Source organism: Phyllostomus discolor, chromosome 14 (assembly GCF_004126475.2).
Source record: "Phyllostomus discolor isolate MPI-MPIP mPhyDis1 chromosome 14, mPhyDis1.pri.v3, whole genome shotgun sequence".
NCBI lineage: Eukaryota > Metazoa > Chordata > Mammalia > Chiroptera > Phyllostomidae > Phyllostomus > Phyllostomus discolor.
In genome coordinates this window covers 42,913,831-42,936,524 of record NC_040916.2, presented here as the reverse complement: position 1 = coordinate 42,936,524, position 22,694 = coordinate 42,913,831, and the positions used below count along the sequence as shown (strand labels likewise).

The following is a 22,694-nucleotide window of genomic DNA, read 5'->3' as shown; positions in this document are numbered from 1 at the left end:
ATAACTAGGATCTGAAAAGCAACTTCCTGGACTTTCTTCCGGTCTAAAACGCCGCCACTGATATCCCCGAAGGAGCCTCTCCCTCCAGGAAGCCTGAGCAAAGACTAGGTCTCCAACAGAAACACTGAAGTCAAACCCCACCCCACTCCTGTCCCCACCTCCTCTACAAAGAGGAGACAGGCGCCCCTCACGCTCCGACCCTTGCAGCTGCAACGCGGCTACAGCGCAGGCGCAGCAAGCAAAACAGGAGAGAATCTGCGACTAGCTCTCCAAGCAGACGTCACTCAAGACAAGAAGGCTCCGCCCCCCTCAAGATGGCGCTGCACTCAATGCGGAAGACGCGTGGGTGCTGGAGCTTCATCCGGGCACTTCACAAAGGACCAGAAGCTGCCCTCCCTCCCCAGGTAATCAAGGCTGGCCCTTCTCCCGCAGGTTTCCCATCCTGCTAGGTCCTTCCCGTCTCTCCTCCCTCCTTCCACTTGCTTCTCTCTTCCGGTTTCCTCTGCAGAGTACCGGGCTACTACTCTCTTAACATCGACCTGCTTAAGACTACCCTTCTGCCCGGAACGTGGCGACGTTGTAAGGATGCGTGGTGACGTAACGCGTCCCTGGTGGGAGGAGCGCACCGCCACCGGCGCAGTCGGGCCGCCCACCTTCTTAGGGTCCAAATGCTGTCAAATGGTCCTCACCCTAACAGCAAGCCTAGACCCCGCGGAGAAACTAGCGAAGAAGTCTTCTTAGGAATCGGGAGGTTTAAACTGGTGCAGCCGCTGCCGTCCTCCCTGTGGCAGTGCATTTTCTACTCTGGTTCCCCCTATTTACTCCAAAGTAGATCTGCTGAAGTGCGTCGTCCTGTCCCGTGCACTGTTGTTACCGTAACTCTCGTGCTGAGAGCATGACAAGGCCTTCACTCTGTCCGTCAGTGCTTGGAATTTTACGCCATGGCAAAAGACAAGTGTGTAATCTCAGTGGTAGGCATTTGCCATGCATCATTTGGGGGGTATCTAATGGGAAGTAGGAAAAAATGTAAGATTCTGTGATTACTGGGTGACTTCCTGGAATCTTTGCATATTCATTGTTGTACTGTTAAGGTGTGAGGGTTTGGGGTGCTAAGTGGTATCTTGGAAAGAGCATTAGACTGAAAGTTAGGAAACCAGAGGTAGATTTGCCAGCCACTCGCTAGCTGTATGACATGACAAGTCACTTAATCTCACAGGGTTTATTCTCTAGCAAAATGGGTGGAGGGAGGGTTGGACTGGTTGACACTTTTATGTTATTTCAAACTTGGAAAAATCTATGGCTTCATGATTATGAATCAAATACAGCAATGAGACTATGAAGTCCAAGATTTAAGTTCAACTTGTTTTTCTAATCATCCCATAAATCACTTAATGTTTTGTACCTAAGTTTCTTCATTGATATGAGCCTAATAAGATTCTTGTAAGATGAAGAATATTATACTGAAAGATTTTCATCAACAAAAGAGTTATTTAAATGTTATTATTTCAAATTTCAGGCAGCAATGTTAGGGACGAATTGATTCAAATTAGATAAATCCATCAAATACTCCCCTCTTTGAAACTTCAGGGTCTGATTCTGCAGAACCAGAATTGGTTGATTACTATATTTATAGCCAATAGCAGCATGTTAAAAACCTATGGTCTCGAAGTAACTAAGCCTTAGACCCCAACTTCCTCTCACTCTAACCTCAAGAGCTAAGGATGTCATGTCAAATAGAAAATCAAAGAGAAAAGGTAAAGAAACTAGGGCCCTCTAATGATTGCCCAGGGAGGGTAAGGGGACTAAAGCATTATCAGTGTTAAAGAAAAAAATTCTTAAGCATCTATTGTTTCAGTGGCATTTACAAATATGGTTATTTTAAAATTAATCAACTATTCTAGATTGTTTCAAGATGTAGGATTTGCAGAGCAGATTAGTGTTTCCAAACCTTTGATTTAGCTTTGATTAGAGTAAGAATTAAACGTGAGAGCATCTTCTAAAGTATAAATCTACATATAGTTTTCAGTCATTAAAAATGATGGTTTGAAGTGCTAACACAGTCTTTTGGAAGACCAATTGAAAAGAGACACAAACTTGCATTAACAGTGTATTTACAATATTACATTTATAAATAAATATGTAAATATATGCACAGGAAAAAGACTGGAAGTAAACAACCATTTTTTTTCTCTTCATCACGTGAAGGTATGTTTATTGATTTCACAGAGAGTGAGGGAGAGAGAGACAGAGGCAGAGACAGAGAAAAACATCGATGTGAGAGAGAAGCATTGACCGGTTGCATCCTGTACGCGCTCCCACCAGGGATTGAACCTGCAGCCTAGGCATGTGCTCTGACCAGGGATCAAACCCCCAGTCTTTTGATGTAGGGAGCAACGTCCCAGCCGACTGAGCCACCTGGCCAGAGCCAACCATTCTTTTTTTGTTTTGCTAGGTTTTCCTGAGCAGTGGATTAAAAATGATTTAAGTTTTCTTCTTTAGGCTTTCCATATTTTTCATATATTCTAAATTGAAGATATATCACTTTTAGACCCTGAATAAAATTTTAAAGTGTAAATCTCCATATAAATCCATAGTCACTAATATCACCTGTGATATTTTAGGTCTCGCAGAGATACTTATCCCACAGTGCTGTTATTAAAATGGCCTTAGAAAATGACTGCTAAAAATTTATGGCCACTTTTCCCGTGTGTATCTTCTTTTCCTCTTGAAAAGCTTTCTTTGAAGTCAAAGAGATTTTGTGAACAGATGCAGAAATATGTGAAAGGAAGAATTGGATTCTTAAACCAGATGCATTAGACATTTTTATGATATCTCATAACCTTTGTAGAAAACAAAAATTATTTTGCAAGAGAATGGTATAATAGAAAGAAATGTATATTTCTCATATGGATGATTCTCTCTAAAGCTAAAAAATAGCCCAGTTGCTCGTTATTAGTTTTGGCTGCACAGTTACTCCCTGAGGTGAGAAGCATAAGTGGAGGAGCCGTGTCTCCTTTGTTGGAAACTACAATTCCTAGGTGGTTTTCTTAAAAACACAAAATCTTGGGTAATAAACATGGTATTTGGGGGTCTTTAATTGTCTCAGAGTTAGGCTTTTGCCCCTCAAGGCTAGATATAGACTCAGGTTTGAAATAAAACATAGGAAGAAAACAGAAATAACGGAGTGTCAAGCAATTGTCATTTTGAGATGCCTATAATTATATGAAAACGGTTTATTTTGCCAGGTGTTGCCTGACAGAAAGCTGTTGAAGTCTGACAAGATGAGAGTAGTCGCAGAGTCAGAATGAAGGTCTGACATGTTATGTTTAAATGTTGATGGCATTAGGTAAATAAAAGCCTGTCATCATTAGTCAAACAGAATTCATACTTCTTTAAACACCAGCTTATGGTTTTATTGTGCAAAGAGTGGAATACTGATAGTTAGTGGAGTTTTGCCAGAATGTGTATAATCATTCATTTAAAATATAGAATGACCCCATTTTATCACACTTGAACAACACTCTTCATTATTCACTGTCCCGATCTGGGTGTAGCCAGTACTAACACAGTTTCCACTGAGTTTCGACGACTGTAAGCATGGCCATTACATGAAGGGTGCCTGCAAAAAAGTAGACAATGTATTAAATTTTTGACCTTGTATTTATTTCTTACAACAAGGCTTTTAAAAATTGCTCATTTAACATTTTTTATTTTTAAATAATTTTAGATTTACAAAGTTGCAAAATTTGTTTTTATTTATTTTTATTGTATTTTAACGTTACCATCTATCCCCCTTATGCCCTCCTTCCCCCTGCCCCCTGCAATCACCACACTGTTGTCCATGTCTGTGAGTCCTTTTTCCTTTTTGCTCAATCTCTCCACCCCTGTGCTGTCATCCTGCTATTTGTGAGTCTGTCTCTGTTTTGCTTGTTAATTCAGTTTGTTCATTAAATTCCACAACTGAGTGAAATCATATGGCATTTGTCATATCTGACTGGCTTATTTCACTTAGCATAATGTTCTCTTGGTCCATCCATGCTGTTGCAAAGGGTAAAATTTTCTTCTTCTTTTTTATGGCCGAGTAGTATTCCACTGTGTAAATGTCCCATAGTTTTAGCCACTCATCTACTGATGAACACTTGGATTGCTTCCATATTTTGGCGACTGTAAATAATGCTGCAGTGAACACAGGGGTGCTTATGTTCTTTCAAATTAGTGTTTTGGGTTTCTTTGGGTATGTTCCCAGAAGTGAGATAGCTGGGTTGAAAGCCAGATTCCTTTTTAATTTTTTGAGGTACCTCCACACTGCTTTCCACAGTGTGGAACAATGTGCGTTTCCACCAACAATGCAGAGGGGTTCCCCTTTTTTCCACATCCTTGCCAGCATTTGTTATTTGCTCAGTCATTGATTATAGCCATTCTGACCGATGTGAGGTGATAACTCATTGTGATTTTAATTTGCATTTCTCTGATGATTAGTGACATTGAGCATCTTTTCATGTTTATTAGCTAGGCATATGTCCTCTTTGGAGAAGTGTCTATTTGGGTCCTTTGCCCATCTTTTAATTGCATTGTTTGGTTTTTTTGGTGTTGAGTTTTATAAGTTCTTTATAAATTTTGGATGTCAGCCCCTTTTCAGATGTATTGGTGAATATGTTCTTCCATTTTGTGAGTTGTCTTTTTATTTTGTTGATGGTTTCCTTTGCTGTGCAAAAATTTTAGTTTGATGAAGTTTCATTTGTTTACTTTTTCTTTTGTTTCCCTTGCCTGAGGAGATAATATTAGATAAAAATTGCTATGAGCAATGTCTGAACTGAGATTTTACTGCCTATGATCTGTTTCAGGATTTTTATGGTTTCAGATCTAACATTTAAGTCTTTAATCCATTTTGAATTTATTCTTGTGTATGGTGTAAGGAAGTGGGTCTAATTTCATTTTTCTGCATGTACCTGTCTAATTTTCCCAACACAATTTATTGAATAAACTATCTTTAGCCCACTGTATGTGCTTTCTTCCTCTGTAAAATATTGACTGACTAAAAAACTGTGAGTTTATTCCTGGGCTCTCTATTCTGTTCCATTGATCTGTGTATCTGTTTTTATGTAGTATCATCTATTTTGATTACCATGGCCTTATAGTATAGTTTGATTTTTAGGTAGCATAATTCTTTCACCTTTGTTTTTCTTTCTCAGAATTGCTGTCACGGTGCAGGGCCTTTTGTGGTTCCATATAAATTTTTGAAATATTTGCTCTAGTTCTCTGAAGTATGTCATTGGTATTTTGATAGGAGTTCTGTTGAATCTATAGATTGCTTTGGGTAGCATGGACATTTTAATGGTGTTAATTCTTCCTACCCAGGAACATGGTGTGTGCTTCCACTTATTTGTATCTTTTTCAATTCTTTCTTCAGTGTGATGTCATTTTCTGAGTACAGGTCTTTTACATACTTGGTTAGGTTTATTCCCAGGTATTTTATTCTTTTTGAAGCAATTGTGAATGGCGTTGTTTTCTTAATTTCCCTTTCTAATAGTTCATTATTGGTATATAAAAATGCAGCTGATTTCTGGATATTAATTTTATATCCTGCTACTTTGCTGAATTCATTTATCAATTCTGGTAGTCTTTGGTGGAATCTTTGGGGTTCTTTATGTGCAATATCATATTATCTGCAAATAAAGACAGTTATACTTCTTCCTTTCCAATTCAGATGCCTTTTATTTCTTCTTATCTGATTGCTATGGCTAGGATTTTCAGTACTGTGTTGAATGAGAGAGGTGAAAGTGAACATCCCTGTATTGTTCCTGAACTTAAGGGGAAGACTTGTAGTTTATTATGATACTGGCAGTGGGTTTGTCATATGTGGCCTTTATTATGTTTAGGTATGTTCCTTCTATTCCCACTGTGCTGAGAGTTTTTATCATAAATGGGTGCTGGATTTTATCAAATGCTTTTTCTGCCTCTATTGATAATGATCATATGGTTTTTATCCTTCATTTTGTTTATGTGGTGAATCACATTTATTGATTTGCAAATGTTGTACCAGCCTTGTATTCCCAGAATAAATCCCCCTTGATCATGGTGTATGAGCTTTTTGATGTATTGCTGTATTCCATTTGCTAATATTTTGTTGAGGATTTTAGCATCTACGTTCTTCAGGGATATTGGCCTATAATTTTCTTTTTTTGTTGTGTCTTTATCTGGTTTTGGCATTCGGATAATGTTGGCCTCGTAAAATGAACTTGGGAATCTTCCGTCCTCTTGAATTTTTTGAAATAGTTTGAGAAGGAAAGGTGTTAGTTCTTTATTGAATGTTTGGTAAAATTCACCTGTGAAGTCATCTAGTCTAGAACTCCCGTTTGATTGGAGTTTCTTGATTATTGCTTTGATTTTATTAGTTTAGTTGATGTTCTTGTATACCACTCACCAGTGTTCCTCTTACATAATCGTAATCCAATGATGAAAGCCAAGAACTTAACCTGGTACAGCACTAGCTGCTAACCTAGTGTTTCAGATTTCACCAGGTTTTCCATTAGCCTCTTGCTGGTCCAGGATCAGCTCCAGGATCAGCTCCAGGATCCCATACTGCATTGAGCTGTCATGTCTCCTTCGATGTACAGCACTTCTTAGTCTTTCATGACCTTGGCACTTTTCAAGAAAATTGGTCAGTTATTTTGTAGAATGACTCTCCGTTTGGGCTTGTCTGATGTTTTCTCATGATTAGACTAGGTTTGGGTTTTGGCAAGAATACCACAACAGATATTGTTGATAATGAGGCTTTAAGGCAGATATTAGCATCTTTTATTTTTTATTATTTATTTATAATACGCTACAAAATAGTTATTGATTTTAGAGAGAGAGTTGAAGAAGGTAAGAAAGAGAAACATCAATGTGACAAAGAAACATTGATCGGTTGCCTCCTCTACACACCCTGAACGGGGATGGTACCACAACCCAGGTATGTGCCCTGACCGGGGATTGAACCTGAAACCTTTTGGTGTATGGGATGACGCTCCGACCAGCTGAGCCACAGCCAGGGCAGCATCTTCTTTTAGATCATGAGGAAGTAAGCTTTAATTAAGTAACTTGCCTAATGTCACAAAGCTAATTAATTCAGAAGTTAGGATAATACAATTTACTATTGGGATTTTGTTCCATATTTTGCATTTAGTTATTGTATGTGTGTGATCTAATGACATTAAAATGGGGCAGTGTTCCCAGTGACTTTACCCACCTCTTCTCTGCTGTGTATTGTCCGCTCAACATGCAACATGAGCTGATTAGCATGGAGAGCTATCAGGACCTGCTGTAGCCATCTGGAATTTTGCTAGATGGTAACTGTGCCGGTTTGACCAGTCTCTTTATCTCTCTGTGCTTTTCTTAAATGGTAAGGAAAGGCGTTGTATGGAACCACTCAGAAGGTCCTTTTAAGCTCAGTCAGTCTAGGAGTCCCTTTGTTTACAGTGCTCTGTAGAGCTGCTTTTCCTTGTGAACTGACTCAGCTTATGAGAAACAACAATATTTCAGTTTTTAAAAATATCTTTGAGTAGCTAATAAAAACTGATGGTAACTGCTGAAACTATCAATGAGGAGCAGTAGATAAATGCTGAGGAATTATGCCAGCCAGTATTATGGCAGCTACGGCCAGAAAATGCAGAGGAGTGTGAGGCTGCTGACCCCATGTCCTTTCTCAGCATATCTGTTGATTACTGCAAGTTATAGAACGAACTGTGTGCAGAGGCTTGCACAATTATATATGTATACCTGTATTTCAGCCTACACACATACACATGCACACCCGTATGTCTTTCAGAAAAGGAACTAACATTTAGCTAGTGCTCGGTATGTGCTAATGATGCCTTGGACTATGTGCTATACATCTTTTATATATTTTTTATTTCTCACAACAATCCTGTACATATTATTTTACCCATTTTATAAAAAAGGAAACTAAGGCACTAAGAGATTAGCTCACTTTCTCGAGTCACAGAGCAAGTAAATGGCCACGCCAAGATTCAGACTCAGCCTCACCTCAACTTTTCCCACTGGACCAGTGGTGGTCTGTTATCTAACACAATCTCAGAGGAACCCAGGCTAGATAAAACCAATAAAAGCAGAGCTTTTCTGGCTTAAGAAGTGGAGGAGCAGCTTCAGCCCTGCTGGTTGACCCCTCTATCCACCACCCCCCTTCCACCACACACCAGGGGCCACACAATCTTGGATGTTTTGTGATGCAGGTTGGAAACTACTTCAGCTTCCTCAGATATCCAAGTGAGTTTGATGGCTCTGCAGCATGTGTGATAGATGGGTTAGTTTTAGGGAGCTGCCCTGTAAATGAGTAGTTTGGGAGTATTTACTTTGATATATAAGTATTTTATCAGTGAAGTGCAACATATAATCTATTTATCTAAAGCTGCACAAGTACTTAAGATAATAGCAGTCCATTTTTTCCCCCCTTTCTTCTTTCTCTGCAAACACAGCTCGCTCTGCATAGTGTGCTGATCTTTGTGCACAAAGGTGATTGTAAGGGTTCCCTCAGTCGCTGTTACGGCTCATGGCCTGTAACCTCAAGAGCACTTACCCCAGGCCTGCTCTTGATTCCGTTCTCCCAGCACCACTCAGGGCTCAGGAATTTCTCTTCTAGAGACTGCAGCATGAGGCCTGAGCCTTCTTCCTGAATATCCACAGGACAAATACACTCAGTCGGGGTGGAAGCCGCGCTGCCAGTGTGAGACGCTAGATGCAGAGAGATAATTTATAGGCACAGGGATGATCCATTGGCTCCAGCTTGACTTAATTTAACTCTGCTCAGGCGTTTACAGTTTGCTCTATATATCATTTCTGAGCAATACTCTTTTATTCCCAGTTGGAGGCTTAACACTTTTTGTTAACTTCCCTGCGTACCTAGCGAAGCAAGGTCATATCTAGGTCTTCTCACTGCCCCATCATCTGAGTTCTATTGGTCCTCTAGTCATTTATCAAAATTTACCTATAGCCCTGGCTGGTGTGCCTCAGTGGATTGAGCGCTGGCCTGCAAACTGAAAGGTCACTGGTTCGATTCCTGGTCAGGGGACGTGCCTGAGTTGTGGGCCGGGTCCAGTGACAGGGGTGCAGAAGAGGCAACTGATGTATCTCTCCCACATTGACATTTCTCTCCCTCTCGTTCTCCCTCCCTTCTCCTCTCTCTAAAAGTAAATAAATAAAATATTTAACAACATTCACCTATAGCTCTTTTTTCTAGGCATACAGTTTTCCTTGCATCTATTGAACCTACTCTGGTTGACTAAGGGACTGCCTCTCTGACTGCCCCTTTGTCTCCTAAAAGCAGAGTGAAGCCACCCTGATTTCTAATGCTTGGAGATTCTCACAACTTCCGCTTCTCTGTCCATTGCCCTCTAGGCCAAGATGCGGAACAATGTGCAGGGATGTCAGCCTGTCCTTCTCATTCCTGCCCTGGTGTTCTGGTGTACAGAGCCAGGCAGCTCCCCGTGTGTAGAAGAATCCTTGAATGGATGCCCTTGGTCATGTGGCTGCTTATCCCAGGTTCTTGGGATGATATTTGTAGATGCTTCATGAAGGTATTTGAAAGCATAAAATGAAAGAACATATCTGGCCTTGTTAAACATTTTCAAGTGGAGTCTATTATTTTCGCTAATAATGATACCCTCTTCTAAAATAGTGCTTTGTCATTTCCAAAACTCCTCACGTAGTCTCATTGACCTTCGTTAGATTATATGAAGTTTCACTATTTAGTCATCTAAAATTTTTAGTTACTGATTACATTTTCATTGTCTTTATTTCTTTTTTTTTAAAGATTTTATTTATTTATTTTTAGAGAGGGAAGGGAGGGAGATAGAGATAGAGAGAGAGAGAGAGAGAGAGAGAGAGAAACATCAATGTGCAGTTGCTGGGGGTTATGGCCTGCAACCCAGGAATGTACCCTGCCTGGGAATCGAACCTGCGACACTTTGGTTCCCAGCCCACGCTCAATCCACTGTCATTGTCTTTATTTCTTAAACCAGTTTTGTCAGATGGCGAATTGAAATAAATGAATACCAGTATTCTTCAAAGATTTAGTTTAGTGGATATTAGTGTTTTTTATTTGTACTAAAATTAGTTGAACGCGTGCTGTATTTGGGGGCCCTGTTGCAATTTCAGTCATTATCAAATGTGCTGCTGTGGGAGCAACACCAGCCCGCATCTGTTGGGTACTCACCACGTGCTGAGCCTGGTTTTCAGTACTTGCCATATTTTAGCTCATTTAATCCTCGTAACCAAGATGGGAGCTAATATTAGTCCCATTTTGTAGATGAGGATACTGAGAGACTAAGGGGCTCACCCAAGATCATTTAGCTAGCACGTGTGAGAGCCACGATGTAAACCCAGGTCATCTGATGCCAACCTCTGTACACTAACTACAATACATAATAAAATGGCATTAAATTCTGAAACAAATTGCCTGCGATAATATGCTGATAACTGCTTTGCACCCTTTAAATCTGTCCCAGGAAGGCCACTTATGTATCTCACCATGGTGACACATGGAGTAGGAACTATAAATCACCCTTGTTGTTGCTGTGCCTACAGTCTTGTTTGGCTCGGTGAATTATGGGAACAGAGCAAAGCTGTCTTGTAAATTTATCTCCATGTCTCTATTTGGCTACTGCCACTAGGATTACCCTGTGTAAAATAAGGTCTTTTAACACATGAGTCCCAAGGTGCATGTAGGAAGTTCTGTTTACACACAGTCTATAGCTGAAAGGTCAACCTGTGCACAGCCCCGCAGGCGGAGGGGAAGTGGTGAGTGTTGAAGCTGATGGATGGCCGGGGACCACTATCTAGGGCCTAATTGGGATTTATGGCTAGAATACTTTCTTCCAAAGTAGCAGAGGTGCAAAGTGGGAAGATGGGAAAGATGAAAGTAATTAGTGCTGTGGGCTGTTTCAGCAGGGGATAAGTAAGAATTTTGTTCTAAAGGATTCTCATTCCAAAGGGTTCTTAAAGGGGTCTGTAATTCACTAATTAAAGTGAATTATCAATTAGTGCATTAATTAGGATGCTCTTGAGGCTTTCAAATTAGTGACATTGAACAGTTTATTTTATATACCAAACAAAGGGCTCCTCACGAACTGTTTCTTGTCCTCCCCATGAACAGAGACTTTGCACGGACCCTTCTCCTTCATATTCATTCAGCCCCACGCTTCCCTCGCTGTGTTACTGTAGGCCCTTTGGGGAAGCAGGAGAATGCAATGGTGAAGGGAAATGGAGCTGTTTACTCAAAGCCCCAAGTTGGATTCCTCTCCTCCCACGGGAGAACGGTCTAAGCAGCCAGTTCATAAATTTGCGAGAAGAGAGAAGAGATCTCTTGGGCTGGGGTAAGTGTGCAGGATAAAGGTGAGGTCCCGAGGCAGATATTAAGAACCTGACTCTATGGAGCCCTTGCCAATTCTGGGGAGAGAGCCAGGTTGGCCCTCTGCGGATACTAGTTACCTGGCCATCGTGGCTGTGGAGGAAAATCCTCCTTTGCAGGTAGCTTTGGCTTCTCCAGAGGCTGGCAACCTTCCAGCCACCTCCCCTTCCTGCCCCCCATGCCACCAAGCTGTGAAACTCCGTAACCTAGAGAAAGAAGCACGTGTCTAGGAGGATAAATGGTCACGTGAATATTATACTTGTCATTTTAAAATTGACTGGCTGGTCCCTAAGATGAAGTGTGATAAAGCAGGAGGTGTGTGAGTTTGGGGACCAGATGGGCCCACCACATACTAACTGTGTGTTGCTGGCCAAGGTATTTGACCTCACCAAACCTCAGTCTTCTCATCTGCAAAGTAACAATAATAATACATCCCAGGCACTTTATGTGGATTTGAGATCCTGCCCTGTATATCTTGGCCAGGGCACAGCACTTAGTGGGCCCTGCATGCCTGACTGATTATTTCTTCATTTATGTATAATTCAACTCAATAACCTTTCTCTCCTTCACCCCTACCAACCTTAATAGTTCTTTGATTTCCCTCATCTCCACATTTTTCTGCTCTTCCTTCCTCCACCTCCCCCCTCCCCCCCAAAAAATCAATCTGACCAGATTAATGTCCCCAAAGCAGAGTTGGGATTATGTTGTTCCTTTGCTCAGAAACTTGGGGGGGCTTCTCATAAAGTCCAGACTCCTTATCGCCCCACGTGCAAGACCTTTCACCACCCAGGCCCAAACCACCCTGTAGGCCTTTGCTGACTTACATGGGTCCTTTGCCCTGGAGTTCATAGAACTGCCAAGTTTGCCCAGAGCTATTCCCTTTTACTTCTTTGTTAAAACCATTCTCTCTCCTTGGAAACACCTGTCTTCCTGGGCTTATCAGTACTCCACTATTCTTTAAAAACAAGACAAAAAAATGACCAAAAAATAACAACAAAAACCACTCATATGTAGGTTCCAGAAAACTTTGTTCTGAAGCTAAAAATTATTGCTTACATTTCGAAGTTTTATAGACTTTGTACTTTTCTTACAGAAATTAACACACCCTTCCTTATATGCTATCTCTTTTTATCGGCATTTGGTTTAGGAAAGGAGGAGAACATGCTCTTGTTTTATTTAGACCTTCCTGTGAACACCCCAGCAGGAAACAGTTTGTAAAAACCTCGTTTCGCAGGCGGAGGCTCAGGCTGCCGTTCAGCGGGCAGACCTCACCAGGAGTGCGTGCCCGGCCACCTCCTCTAGTGAAGGGTGGGCAGGAAGGATTCTTTCTGTTGCACCTCAGCTATCGTAACTAGATGTGTGAGAAAACGAGGTGTTACTTAAGTCTTTTTCGTATTAATTCCTGTATCAGAAAGATCTCAGTAAATATTTACTGAGTTAAAGAATTCAGTGAAAAATAAAACCAGTGAGATAAGAGAAAGTACATACCATTGGCATTTAGTGTATTGTTCAGTTTAAACCATACATTTTGTGTATATTTTTAAGTAGTTTATGACAGAAGATGCTCAATGTTTGCTAGAGTTAAAAGTGGGCTCATTATTGCCCCAAATATCCAGACGATTGGGAGATAATACCGATTTTATTGCACTGGTTTCCCAAGCAGGCTGTGAATTTTCATGCTAGCTCCAATTTTATTTTTGACAGGTGTAACTAGCTATACTGGAGTTTTCTACCTCTGTATATTCTACTAAAGCTTGTTATCTCTGTGTACAGAGAAGTACAGGATTAAGAATTAAGATGAGAAGATTTTATTTTGAGGACAGTTTTGTCTCAAGAGACTGGTTTGATAAGTGTGCCGTATTATCTCTACAACAACTGACATAGTTTTTGCTTTTATATTCAAGAGTATTCTTTCTTCAGCTCATGAAAGAAATTAAAAGTCCACTTGTATCAACTTTGCCATTTTTTAAAAAATCAGTGTGTGGTTGCCTCTTGTGTGCCCCAAACTGGGGACCTGGCCTGCAACCCAGGCATGTGCCCTGACTGGGATTCGAACCAGTGACCCTTTGGTTCACAGGCAGACACTCAGTCCACTGAGCCACACCAGTGAGGGTGCCATTTTTCTTAATTGTTTATTTTAGGTCCCTTTAAAGCAACATGTCAAACCATGCCTAACTCCTTTGCTATATAGACATTGACATGTTCTGTGTGGATATAGGAAAAAACCCTAAGTCTCACTGCACTGTTTCACTCTGTTGACAGTAAAGTCGCCTGTAAACTTTCAACCTAATGCTATTGCATTTTTCTTTGCACCATGATAAGAGTGGAGCAGTGTGAATTAGGCAGAATTTATATTTACATTACAAAGAACTTACATTTCCTTCTTTTAAAATGGTAGTTGGTAAGGACATTTTTATTGTTATACTTGCTTACCAGTTTATCATAAACATGTTTAGTAAAACCTGAAATCAACCAAGCACAATCAGGAAACTGTCACAGAATGTCAGCTCTGTTAGAGGAGGTGTGATTGTAGCATCTTCCCGATAAGCCTGTGCCCACAGTGGCCAGACATCTTGTTAAATCAAGGACCAATTTTACCCATGAATCTTTTAAATGTCTTGGAAATTCCAATGTGTCAGCATCCATGGGACATTTCCCACATTGTTTTTCACATTCTAAAATGGACCAGAAATTCTTTGGTAGACCATGTGTCCTTAATTTTGATTGGGAATATATTAACATATCTATGGCTCAAACAGAGACAGCTTATCCTCTCATCTTATTTTTCTGTCTAATGGCAGACTCTTTGGTCAGGCCTCCACGAACCTGCCTTCTTGAAAGTCAGATGCCCTCCTGTAGACTAACCATGTGGAGGGAGGGTCATCCAGCTCCCATTTGGAGCACATGTGAGGAGGGATGGGGGGAGAGCAATGTCTGTTCAGAAAGAAGTAACAAAGCCACGACCACTGACGGGATTACTGTCAGCTGAATAATACTTAAATTTGTTTTTAACACAGAGAGATGATCAAGAAAAGCATGTCAAGTGGAAAACAATTTTTTTTTTTAAATCAGGATTTTTTTTTAACCCACTATATGCTCAAACTTGGAGAGAGACCAGAGTTGAAGAATTCCTAACAGGCAGAGGTGAGAGAAGACTCACTGGAGTGTGGAGCTAAGGGTTCCTAGGGGGTACAGAATTTCTAAGAAAAACAAATGAAGAGTAAGGTCGTGGTATAGTATGGCAAAGATGAAAAATCATCCATTGAAATTTACAATTGGTTTATCACCAATGATATTAGCAACAGCAAAATTGTTAGAAAAGTTACGGGTGTAGGACAGTAACCACAGTGAGATGAGAGGTGAGGGAGTGAGGACCACCCTTTGGAGGAGGCTGAATAAGGAGAGTGTCCGGGAGGGTGAAGGGAGCTAAAGAATGTCCTGACCAGGTGAGATTTTGGAGGTAGGGGCTTTTAGAATGGAAGAGACTTGAGCCTGCATATGGTCATAGGAGCCAGCAATGATGGAGGGGCTGAGGGTATGGGAAAGAGATGGGAAGAAATGGAAGAAATGCAATCCAGAGCAAATGATTGCACACAAGGAGGCAGATCAACTCCGAGACTGGGAGAGAGGGGTAGAGATGGCTATGGGTCTAGATCAGTTTGCTAAGAATGGGACAGAAAATGGAAGGACTCCAAAACCAGGTGGTGTAATCGTCTCAGGGCTTAAGACACAAGGAGGTGGAATAGGTTAGAGGCTTTAGTGTATCGACTCTAAAGTCCGACTGGGCTCAAATCCAGGTTCTTCCACGTGATAATTAGATGTCCTTGGGCAAGTTACTGAACCTCTCTTACCCAAATTTCTTCATCTGTAAGATGAATTATAAGTTAAAAACTAGAACTTTGTAGCCATACTACCAGGGTTTGGAGCTAATAGACCCTACCACTTAAATCCCTGTCTAGCAGTATGTACTGAGCAGGGCACCTCAACCTTTCTGTGCCTGCCTTTCTTCATCTGTAAATCAGAGACAATTACAGTGTCTGTCTCAGAGGATTGCTGTGAAGAGTAAACAAGTTAATATTTAAAGGTGTCTAGAACTGGACCAGGTACATTGTGAGCACTATACAAGTTTTTGAAAAAGGTTCAGTAAGCAGAATTGAGATTTGAGATTCTAATTGGGATTAAAAAACATAAATTAAATTAATAGGCAGATTCTGCATAGTTAGAGATTTTTCACCAAGAGTGCCCTGCTATTGTGGTGTGTAAGTGAAGATGAATTGTCTAAGCCTTGATCCAGGCTTGGAGTTTTTGCATGGCTGTAAGGGCAGAATGCCCAGGGGACCTGGGGTTGCTAATGAGAGTATGGTCCAAATGACTGACCTTGGGGCCAGGCTGGGGAGGGAAGGAGAGGGGATGGATAGGGACTGTTCCACCAGGAAAAAAAAGTTCAAGTCAGAGGCTATGATTTCGTAAATGAGTTTGGGGAGCAGGTATAGTGGGACTAAGCATGAAAGAGTTGAAAGGTGGAAGGTTGTAGATTGAGTAGAATGTTGACATTTATGATTTCAAAAAAAGGAAGAATTCTGGGTGCAAACAAGGTCCAGGGTATGATGGTGGGAGTAGGTGGTTGAGGTTGAAGAGATCAGTCAAAAGTATGGAATGCTAGTGTATGGGATGGAAAGTCTATCTGTTAACTGAACTCTTCTTGGATAACGGAAGTTAGGTAGAAAGCTAGTGTCCTAAGCCTTTTAGTCTATTTAGGAAAGTATTCAAGAGGTGGGAAGATGACAAAGTCAACAGAAATGTCAAGATGACTTTGACGTCTATAGAAATGTCAACATGTACTCTTCTCCCATTTGTGTAGTCACATAAGACATGTTGGCCATTTGTACTCAGTGTCCCCTGAACTATTAAAAGACCCTGTTGAGTGGTGTATTATTTGGATCTGTCCTCTGGTGAGCTCTGTCCTCATCTTTAATTCATGGGTATGATAGGTTGTGAATATTTTATACATAAGGATGCAGTCAACAGATACGGAACACTTACTATGTGCCAGGTGTTGGAGATAGATCAATGAAAAACACAGACAAGAATCTTCTGTTCCAGAGGGAGAGACAAATACTAAACAAGTAATTGAAATATATAGTATGTTAGATGATAGTAAGTAGTATGGAGAAAAAAATAAAGCAGCAGGAGGAGATTGGGGACTGTCAAGGGCTGTTGCAGTTTTAACTTGGGTGCTCAGCAAAGGTCTCCAGGCTGGTGACGTGAAGGTGGTAAGAATATGTACAAGGTGGATACTGAGGTGAACAGAGGAAACAAGAATGGACAGGCCTGAGGTGGGGGCTAACCTGGCATGTTTGAAGACCAGCAAGGAGGCTGAGGAAGAGTAAGCATTTCCTTTGTTTAACACATACTACATAGTACTCACTATGCTTTGGACGCTTTGATAAATACTTTGCAAATATTAACTCATTTAATTCTCCTATGACCCTATAAAGCAGTGCTGTTACGAGCCCCATTTTACAGATGAGGATCTGTAAAACAGATGTTAAGTAACTTGTCACAGGAGCAACAGAAGGTACCTAGCTAGAAGGGGCGGGAGCCAGTGTCCTAAACTTGGGCTGGTTTTGCATTAGGCTGCCCATGATGGTGGTAGGACATGAAGTCAGAGGGCCAATGGGAAGGTGGAAGTGAGGGAGTCCATTGTATAGAGCTTCAGAAACACTTGTAAAGATTTTGTCTTTTACTCAGATTGAGTCGAAAAGCCACAGAAAGGCTTTGTTTGGAACAATGACATGATCTGTTGTAGGTTTTAAAGCCTCACCCTAGCTGTTATGTTTAAAAAAAAAAATAGAATAGAGGAGCAAAGATAGAAGCAAGGAGACTGGTTAGGGGCTAGTACAGGATTCGAGCAAGAGAGGCTGGTGGCTTGGACTTGGATGAGTAGTCAGGATGGTTTTATGAGAAGTGTCAGATTCTGGGTATTTACTTTTTTAAAGTATGTAGAACCAACAAGATTTTTTTTTAATTGATTAGATGTAGGGTGAAAGAAAGGAAAGAGTCAAGAATGATTCCCAGGTTTTTGGCCAAAGCAACAGGCAGAATGAAATGAAAAAGGAATAGTAAAACTTTGGTGGGCGTAGATCAGGAGCTGAGTTTTAGACATGTGGAGTTTAATGCCTACTGAACATCTAAGTGGCAGGTAGGCAGTTGGATATATGAGACTAAGCTCGAGAGAGAGGTCTAGACAGACACAAAGGGATTGGGTGTGATCATCTGGGCAGTATCTTTAGCGAAAGAGAAGAGGTCCAAGTACTGAGTCTGGGAGCACTCCAACGTTAAGAGACTGGGATGACGAAAAGAACCAGCTAAGACAGTGGTAGCCAGAGAAATGGAAGAAAAAGTAGAAGGTGACATCCTGGAAGCCAAGTGAGGTAGACATTTCTTAGATGAATTCACATGTTTCTCTGCACACACACATAGACACACACATGCACACCCACCCACACCACATATCATATATGAAGATGGAACGGTTAGGATACCCGCTGTTTTTATTCATTGATTGTCATAGTCTCTTTTTGCAGGCAAAGTTCCTTGGGAAGCCAAATTACTAAATAAGGGAGCTGGACAGGTGTGGAATCAGAGCAAGGGGCGTTCACTGAATCACCTCATTGGCCGGTGTAATCAAGTTATGATAACCCAGAGCTCCATCTCCACTACGGGACTCACTCCTTGGGCAGCACGGTGCTGGCTTGTGCTACAGCACCGTTTCCGTGGTCAGCCCTGTGAACACATGGCCAAGGTTTTTCCGTTAGAGCTTCTTTTTTCTAGGCTTCCACCCATCCAGGGGGCCTAGTCTTTCCTTAGATATGTTAATGTACCTCATCTTGTTTCTATTAAGTCTTATTCTAAGAGTTCTTATACTTCTTTGGCGGGAGGAGGAGTCACTATTTCCTTTGATTAAAATGTGGACCTTCTACCTAGAAAAATATGTACATAAACTCTCAGAACCTTGCGTACAATCTCATCGACCCAGGTTAAGAACTCCTCCTTTAAATTCCCCTCTCTCCGTTTTGCTGACTCACAGAAGTTAAACTTGATCCCTTCTTTCAAACATTGAGCCCTCCTCCTCACGTGCCTCCTCTACCACTTATGCATTACAAAGCCTGTCTTATGATCTACACCATAGGACTTTCATGTGAAGTCGTTTTATAATGAGGCATTTATAAACGGTACTTTAATAAGTCTGGAGAATGAGGTAGACCTTCATACCTTATCGCTTCCTGCACAAATGGCTTTATAGTGAAGTCCAAGTCTATGCTTATCCAGTAACATAAGTGTGTATGGTTCATGCTAGCCAGTTTGATGCTGCTGCTAAAATGTTTAGGAAGACACACACACACATATAAGTTTTAGAGGAATATTAAAAATATTTGCCTGAGGTAGGGGAAAGCTGTTCAGAATATTAAGAACAAAACATTCATCTGAACTTCACAGAAAGTATCATGAGAGCCTTTCGTCCCCTCCTTAATTTAAAATGCATTTTAAAAACCTGCAAAACTGTAATAAAAAAAAAAAGGAAAAGGAAAAGAAAGTGTCATGAGTGTCAGTGATTAGAACTGATCAGATATTTGGCTGTCCTTTTCAACCAGAAGATGGATTTGAACCAGATTACCACATCCATGCCTCAGTTTTGAAGAGAGGGGGTGGGGGAAGCCAATTATTTGTCTCTTTGTTCAAAGGCCTTTTTTGTATTGTAGATCCCCGAAAAGCTGGTAGAGAAGCCAGCCTTTCACATCCATTAAGGTTAACCCTGAAACTGTTGAATTTGATCTCTTCCATTTGCCATCTGGATACAGTAGAGAAAAAGCTATTCTGCATTGGGTTGCTGGACACCATCCAGAAAATAATATGTCAGGGGCATCAAAGGCTTGAGGCACTTGGTCCAGTCTGTCTAATGATCACAGGCAGGGTCTGCTCTCCAGTTTTGCAGTGTGTGTGTGTGTGTGTGTGTGTGCGTGTGTGTATCCATATCCCAGTAAAATAGATCATAAGGATTACTGCCAACTTGTCAAAGCTAGGATTCTTCCGTCATAGACTTCAAAAAAAGGAAGGACCAGGTTTTAATTGGGCAAGGCTTGCTCTCCCAAACCGAGGAAGCTCCATCTCATTCCAATCTTTCCCCTTTCTTATGGAGAGCACTTAATGTGAGGAAGATTTTAATTCCTAGATGGTTACACCCCACACCCAAATGCCAAATTTCAAGTCTCCTTAAACTTGACCTCATTTAGAATTGTGTTCCTTACCCTGTGTATGAGTGGGCCCAGTATCTGGCCAGCTATTGGCCACGCTGGCAGCTGCCCAGGAATCTGACAACCACATCTCATTATTCACACCAACTGGAGCCAATTGTGGCTGGATTTTTTTTTCCTTTTCATTCTGTTATTTTAAAATGTGGATAGGAAGCAAAAGCAAGCAATGGCATGTCGTTTGGTCTCCTCTGGGATTGGGGAGGAGCCTTGCATAATAAGACCTGTAATACCAGGGAGCATATGGCTGTGTTTTAAGGTAGCTGGAGGCCATCTCACTCTAAGCTCCGACAAAGCAGCTTTGGTGGGGGTCTTTGCAGGATGTACTTAGGGATGAATTTAGAGCTTCTGCAGTGGCTAAAGTCATGGGGCCATTGCCATTTTATCCCTCGCACAGAGATGGGATGGCAGGAAGAGTTGCCAAACCCTAACCATGAACATTATTTTTCCTTGTGGACAGGAATGAGCCTCAAGCTACACCCTAAATCCTGGGGGCACTCCCAACTCTCTCATACTGACCCCGGAAGCTGGAAGAACCCCTGCTGGGTGCTGGCCAGTCCACTGCTGGGAGCGTGGTGGACAGCGGCACTCTGGCTTTGTACTCCTTCCAGTTCAGCCAGGGTCCCCACTCTGCTCCAAACTGTTACCGGCCACACTCCCATCTTGTCATTCAGGGACTTGACTCTGAAAATCTTCCCCCTCTCGTTTTACCTCCCCAGATATCCTGGTATTGGGGAAATCAAGTAGTATGTGCCCTGGCCAAGCAGCTCAGCTGGTCAGGGCATCGTCCCAACAACCACGGTTTGGTCCCTGGTTGGGAGACACACGGGCGACAACCACTGGGTGCACGGATGAGTGGAGCAGCACATTGATGTTCCTCTCTCTGTCTCTTTCCACCTTCCTCTCTCTCTCTGTAAAAAATCAACAAGAAAGAAAAAAATTTTAAGTAGTTCTCCTAGATTCAGAAAAACAAAATCTCCCAACTTAAATCAAGAAAAGCGGTGTTGATGGCTTTCAGCAGAAGTCTCCCCGCTAAGCTTTGTGCGCATACAGCAGGTGCTCTGATAATGTCGTTTTGTTCAGCATCGTTTCGCTAGGACGTTGATGATGTTCCCTAGGCGCGCAACGCTTCTGTCAGTTGGCCTGCGGTAACACCGGGCATTCCACTGAAAGTCGCGGGACCTGTTGACAACAAGTGAGGACTTACTGCCACATAGCTTTCAGGCTAGCCTAGCCCTTTCCCTATCGATGATCTGTTTTTAAAAAACTAAATTTATGGCGATGCCATTGGTTAATAACATTGTATAATTTGCAGGTACACAGAATTATAATTCAACACCTGTGCCCTCTACTGTGTGCTCCCGGCCGGAAGTCCGATTTCTGAGGACATCGTATGTCCGGCCCCCTCTGCCCTCTCCCACTCCCTTTCCTTTCTTGTAACCACCAGGTTGTTTTCCGTTTCTGGGTTTGTTTTTGCTTTGTTAGTTCATTTGTTACCTTTTGTTTTTTACAAGTGAGATTATATAGTTTTTGCTCTTTTCCATCTGGCTTATTTCATTTAGCATAACACTCTCAAGACCCATCACGTCACAAATGGCAATATTTCCTCTTTGTAATGGCTGAGCAGTAACCCATTCTGTGTGTGAGTGTGTGTGTGTGTCACGTCTTCTTTACCCAGTCGTCCGTCGATGCGCATTTAAGCTGTTTCCCTGCTTAGCCATTGTAAATAATGCTTCAGTGAACATAGGGGCACCTGTATTTTTACAGATAAGTGTTTTCATTTATTTCCTATAGTGTTAACCTGCTCTGAGATCCCCTCCCTTGCTAAAAAAAGGAAAGACTGTGATATCAAGTCATTATTAGGACCAGAATTCCTGGCCCTGCTACCTCCTCTCCAAGTTACTTAACCCATCTGCGTCGTAGTCACCTATCTACACACTGGGGCTGGGAACAGGGCCTGTGCTGTCAGTTTGGGGTGACAGGGAAGGAATGTGGAGGAAAGAGCCTGACAACCCCGAGTACTGGGCATGTGTTTACTGCTGTGGTGGTTGTCATTATTCCATGTACTTTAGTGTAAACAAGTCTAGTTATTGTTTTACCTCAAGCAAGTAGTCAGCACTTTAAGCCCTTTATTACTTACTGAGGATGAAAAGATTTTGGGTTCTACTAGGAGAATTTCAGGGATTAGCAAGCAGGAAGGAGCGGAGCAAGGGAAATCCTTAAGATCAAGTTATGGCTTTGCTCGCTTTGAAGTTGCAGCGGGAGCACAGTGTGTTGGAAAGAGCCGAGGCTCCCGGTCCCCTGCTGGCAGATGCATGCGCTCCTGCAGTGCCGGCCTTCATTTTTCACCCCCATGTCTTACCAGTTTCTAGAACAGTGCCTCTCAGGATAGCCACTCCTCTTCTTCCGTTCGGTTCCTCACAAACTCCTAAGATTTTTTAAAAAAATTATCTTTTATTTTTTGTCCTTGAACAAAGCTTTTTTAAACTGCCATTATCTGTCTGGAGCCCTTTTTAAAGGTTTTTAGGAATCTGCCCTGGCTAGTGTGGCTCAGTGGTTTGGGTGCCAGCCTGTGAACCAAAAGGTCACCGGTTCGATTCCCAGACAGGGTACATGCGTGGGCCGCAGGCCAGGTTCCTGGTTGGGGGCGTGCAAGAGGCAACCGACTGATGTTTCTCACATGTCCATGTTTCTCTCCCTCTCTTCCTGACTCTCTAAAATAAATAAATAAAATCTTTAAAAGTTTTTCGGAATCCCCTCTGTGTGAGCTTTGGTGGGAGGCAGGACCCCTCTGCCACAGTGGAAGCTGGAGGAGGGCTTCCTTGGTTTCTCTGCCCTCAGCCAGAGTGAGCAAGGCCAGGCACCGGACCCGAGCTTCGGCCATAGGACTCGCCTTACTGACCTGCCTGCCCTGTCGGCTTCCAGCCTCGTCTCCTGCCACTCATCTCCCCTCGCTCACTGCACTCCAAGAACTC

The 22,694-nt window shown here is 42.0% G+C and overlaps 1 protein-coding gene across 1 annotated transcript in view; it reads left to right on the top strand.

Moving 5' to 3' along the window:
• The first annotated feature begins 227 nt into the window (after positions 1-227).
• The window catches only part of WARS2 (tryptophanyl tRNA synthetase 2, mitochondrial), a 78,151-nt gene continuing 55,684 nt past the window's right edge, over positions 228-22,694 (top strand). The window contains exon 1 of the mRNA XM_028502764.2: positions 228-404. Within this exon, the coding sequence (XP_028358565.1) occupies positions 315-404 (90 nt within the window). The 5' untranslated portion in view covers positions 228-314. The remainder of the gene's footprint in view (positions 405-22,694) is intronic.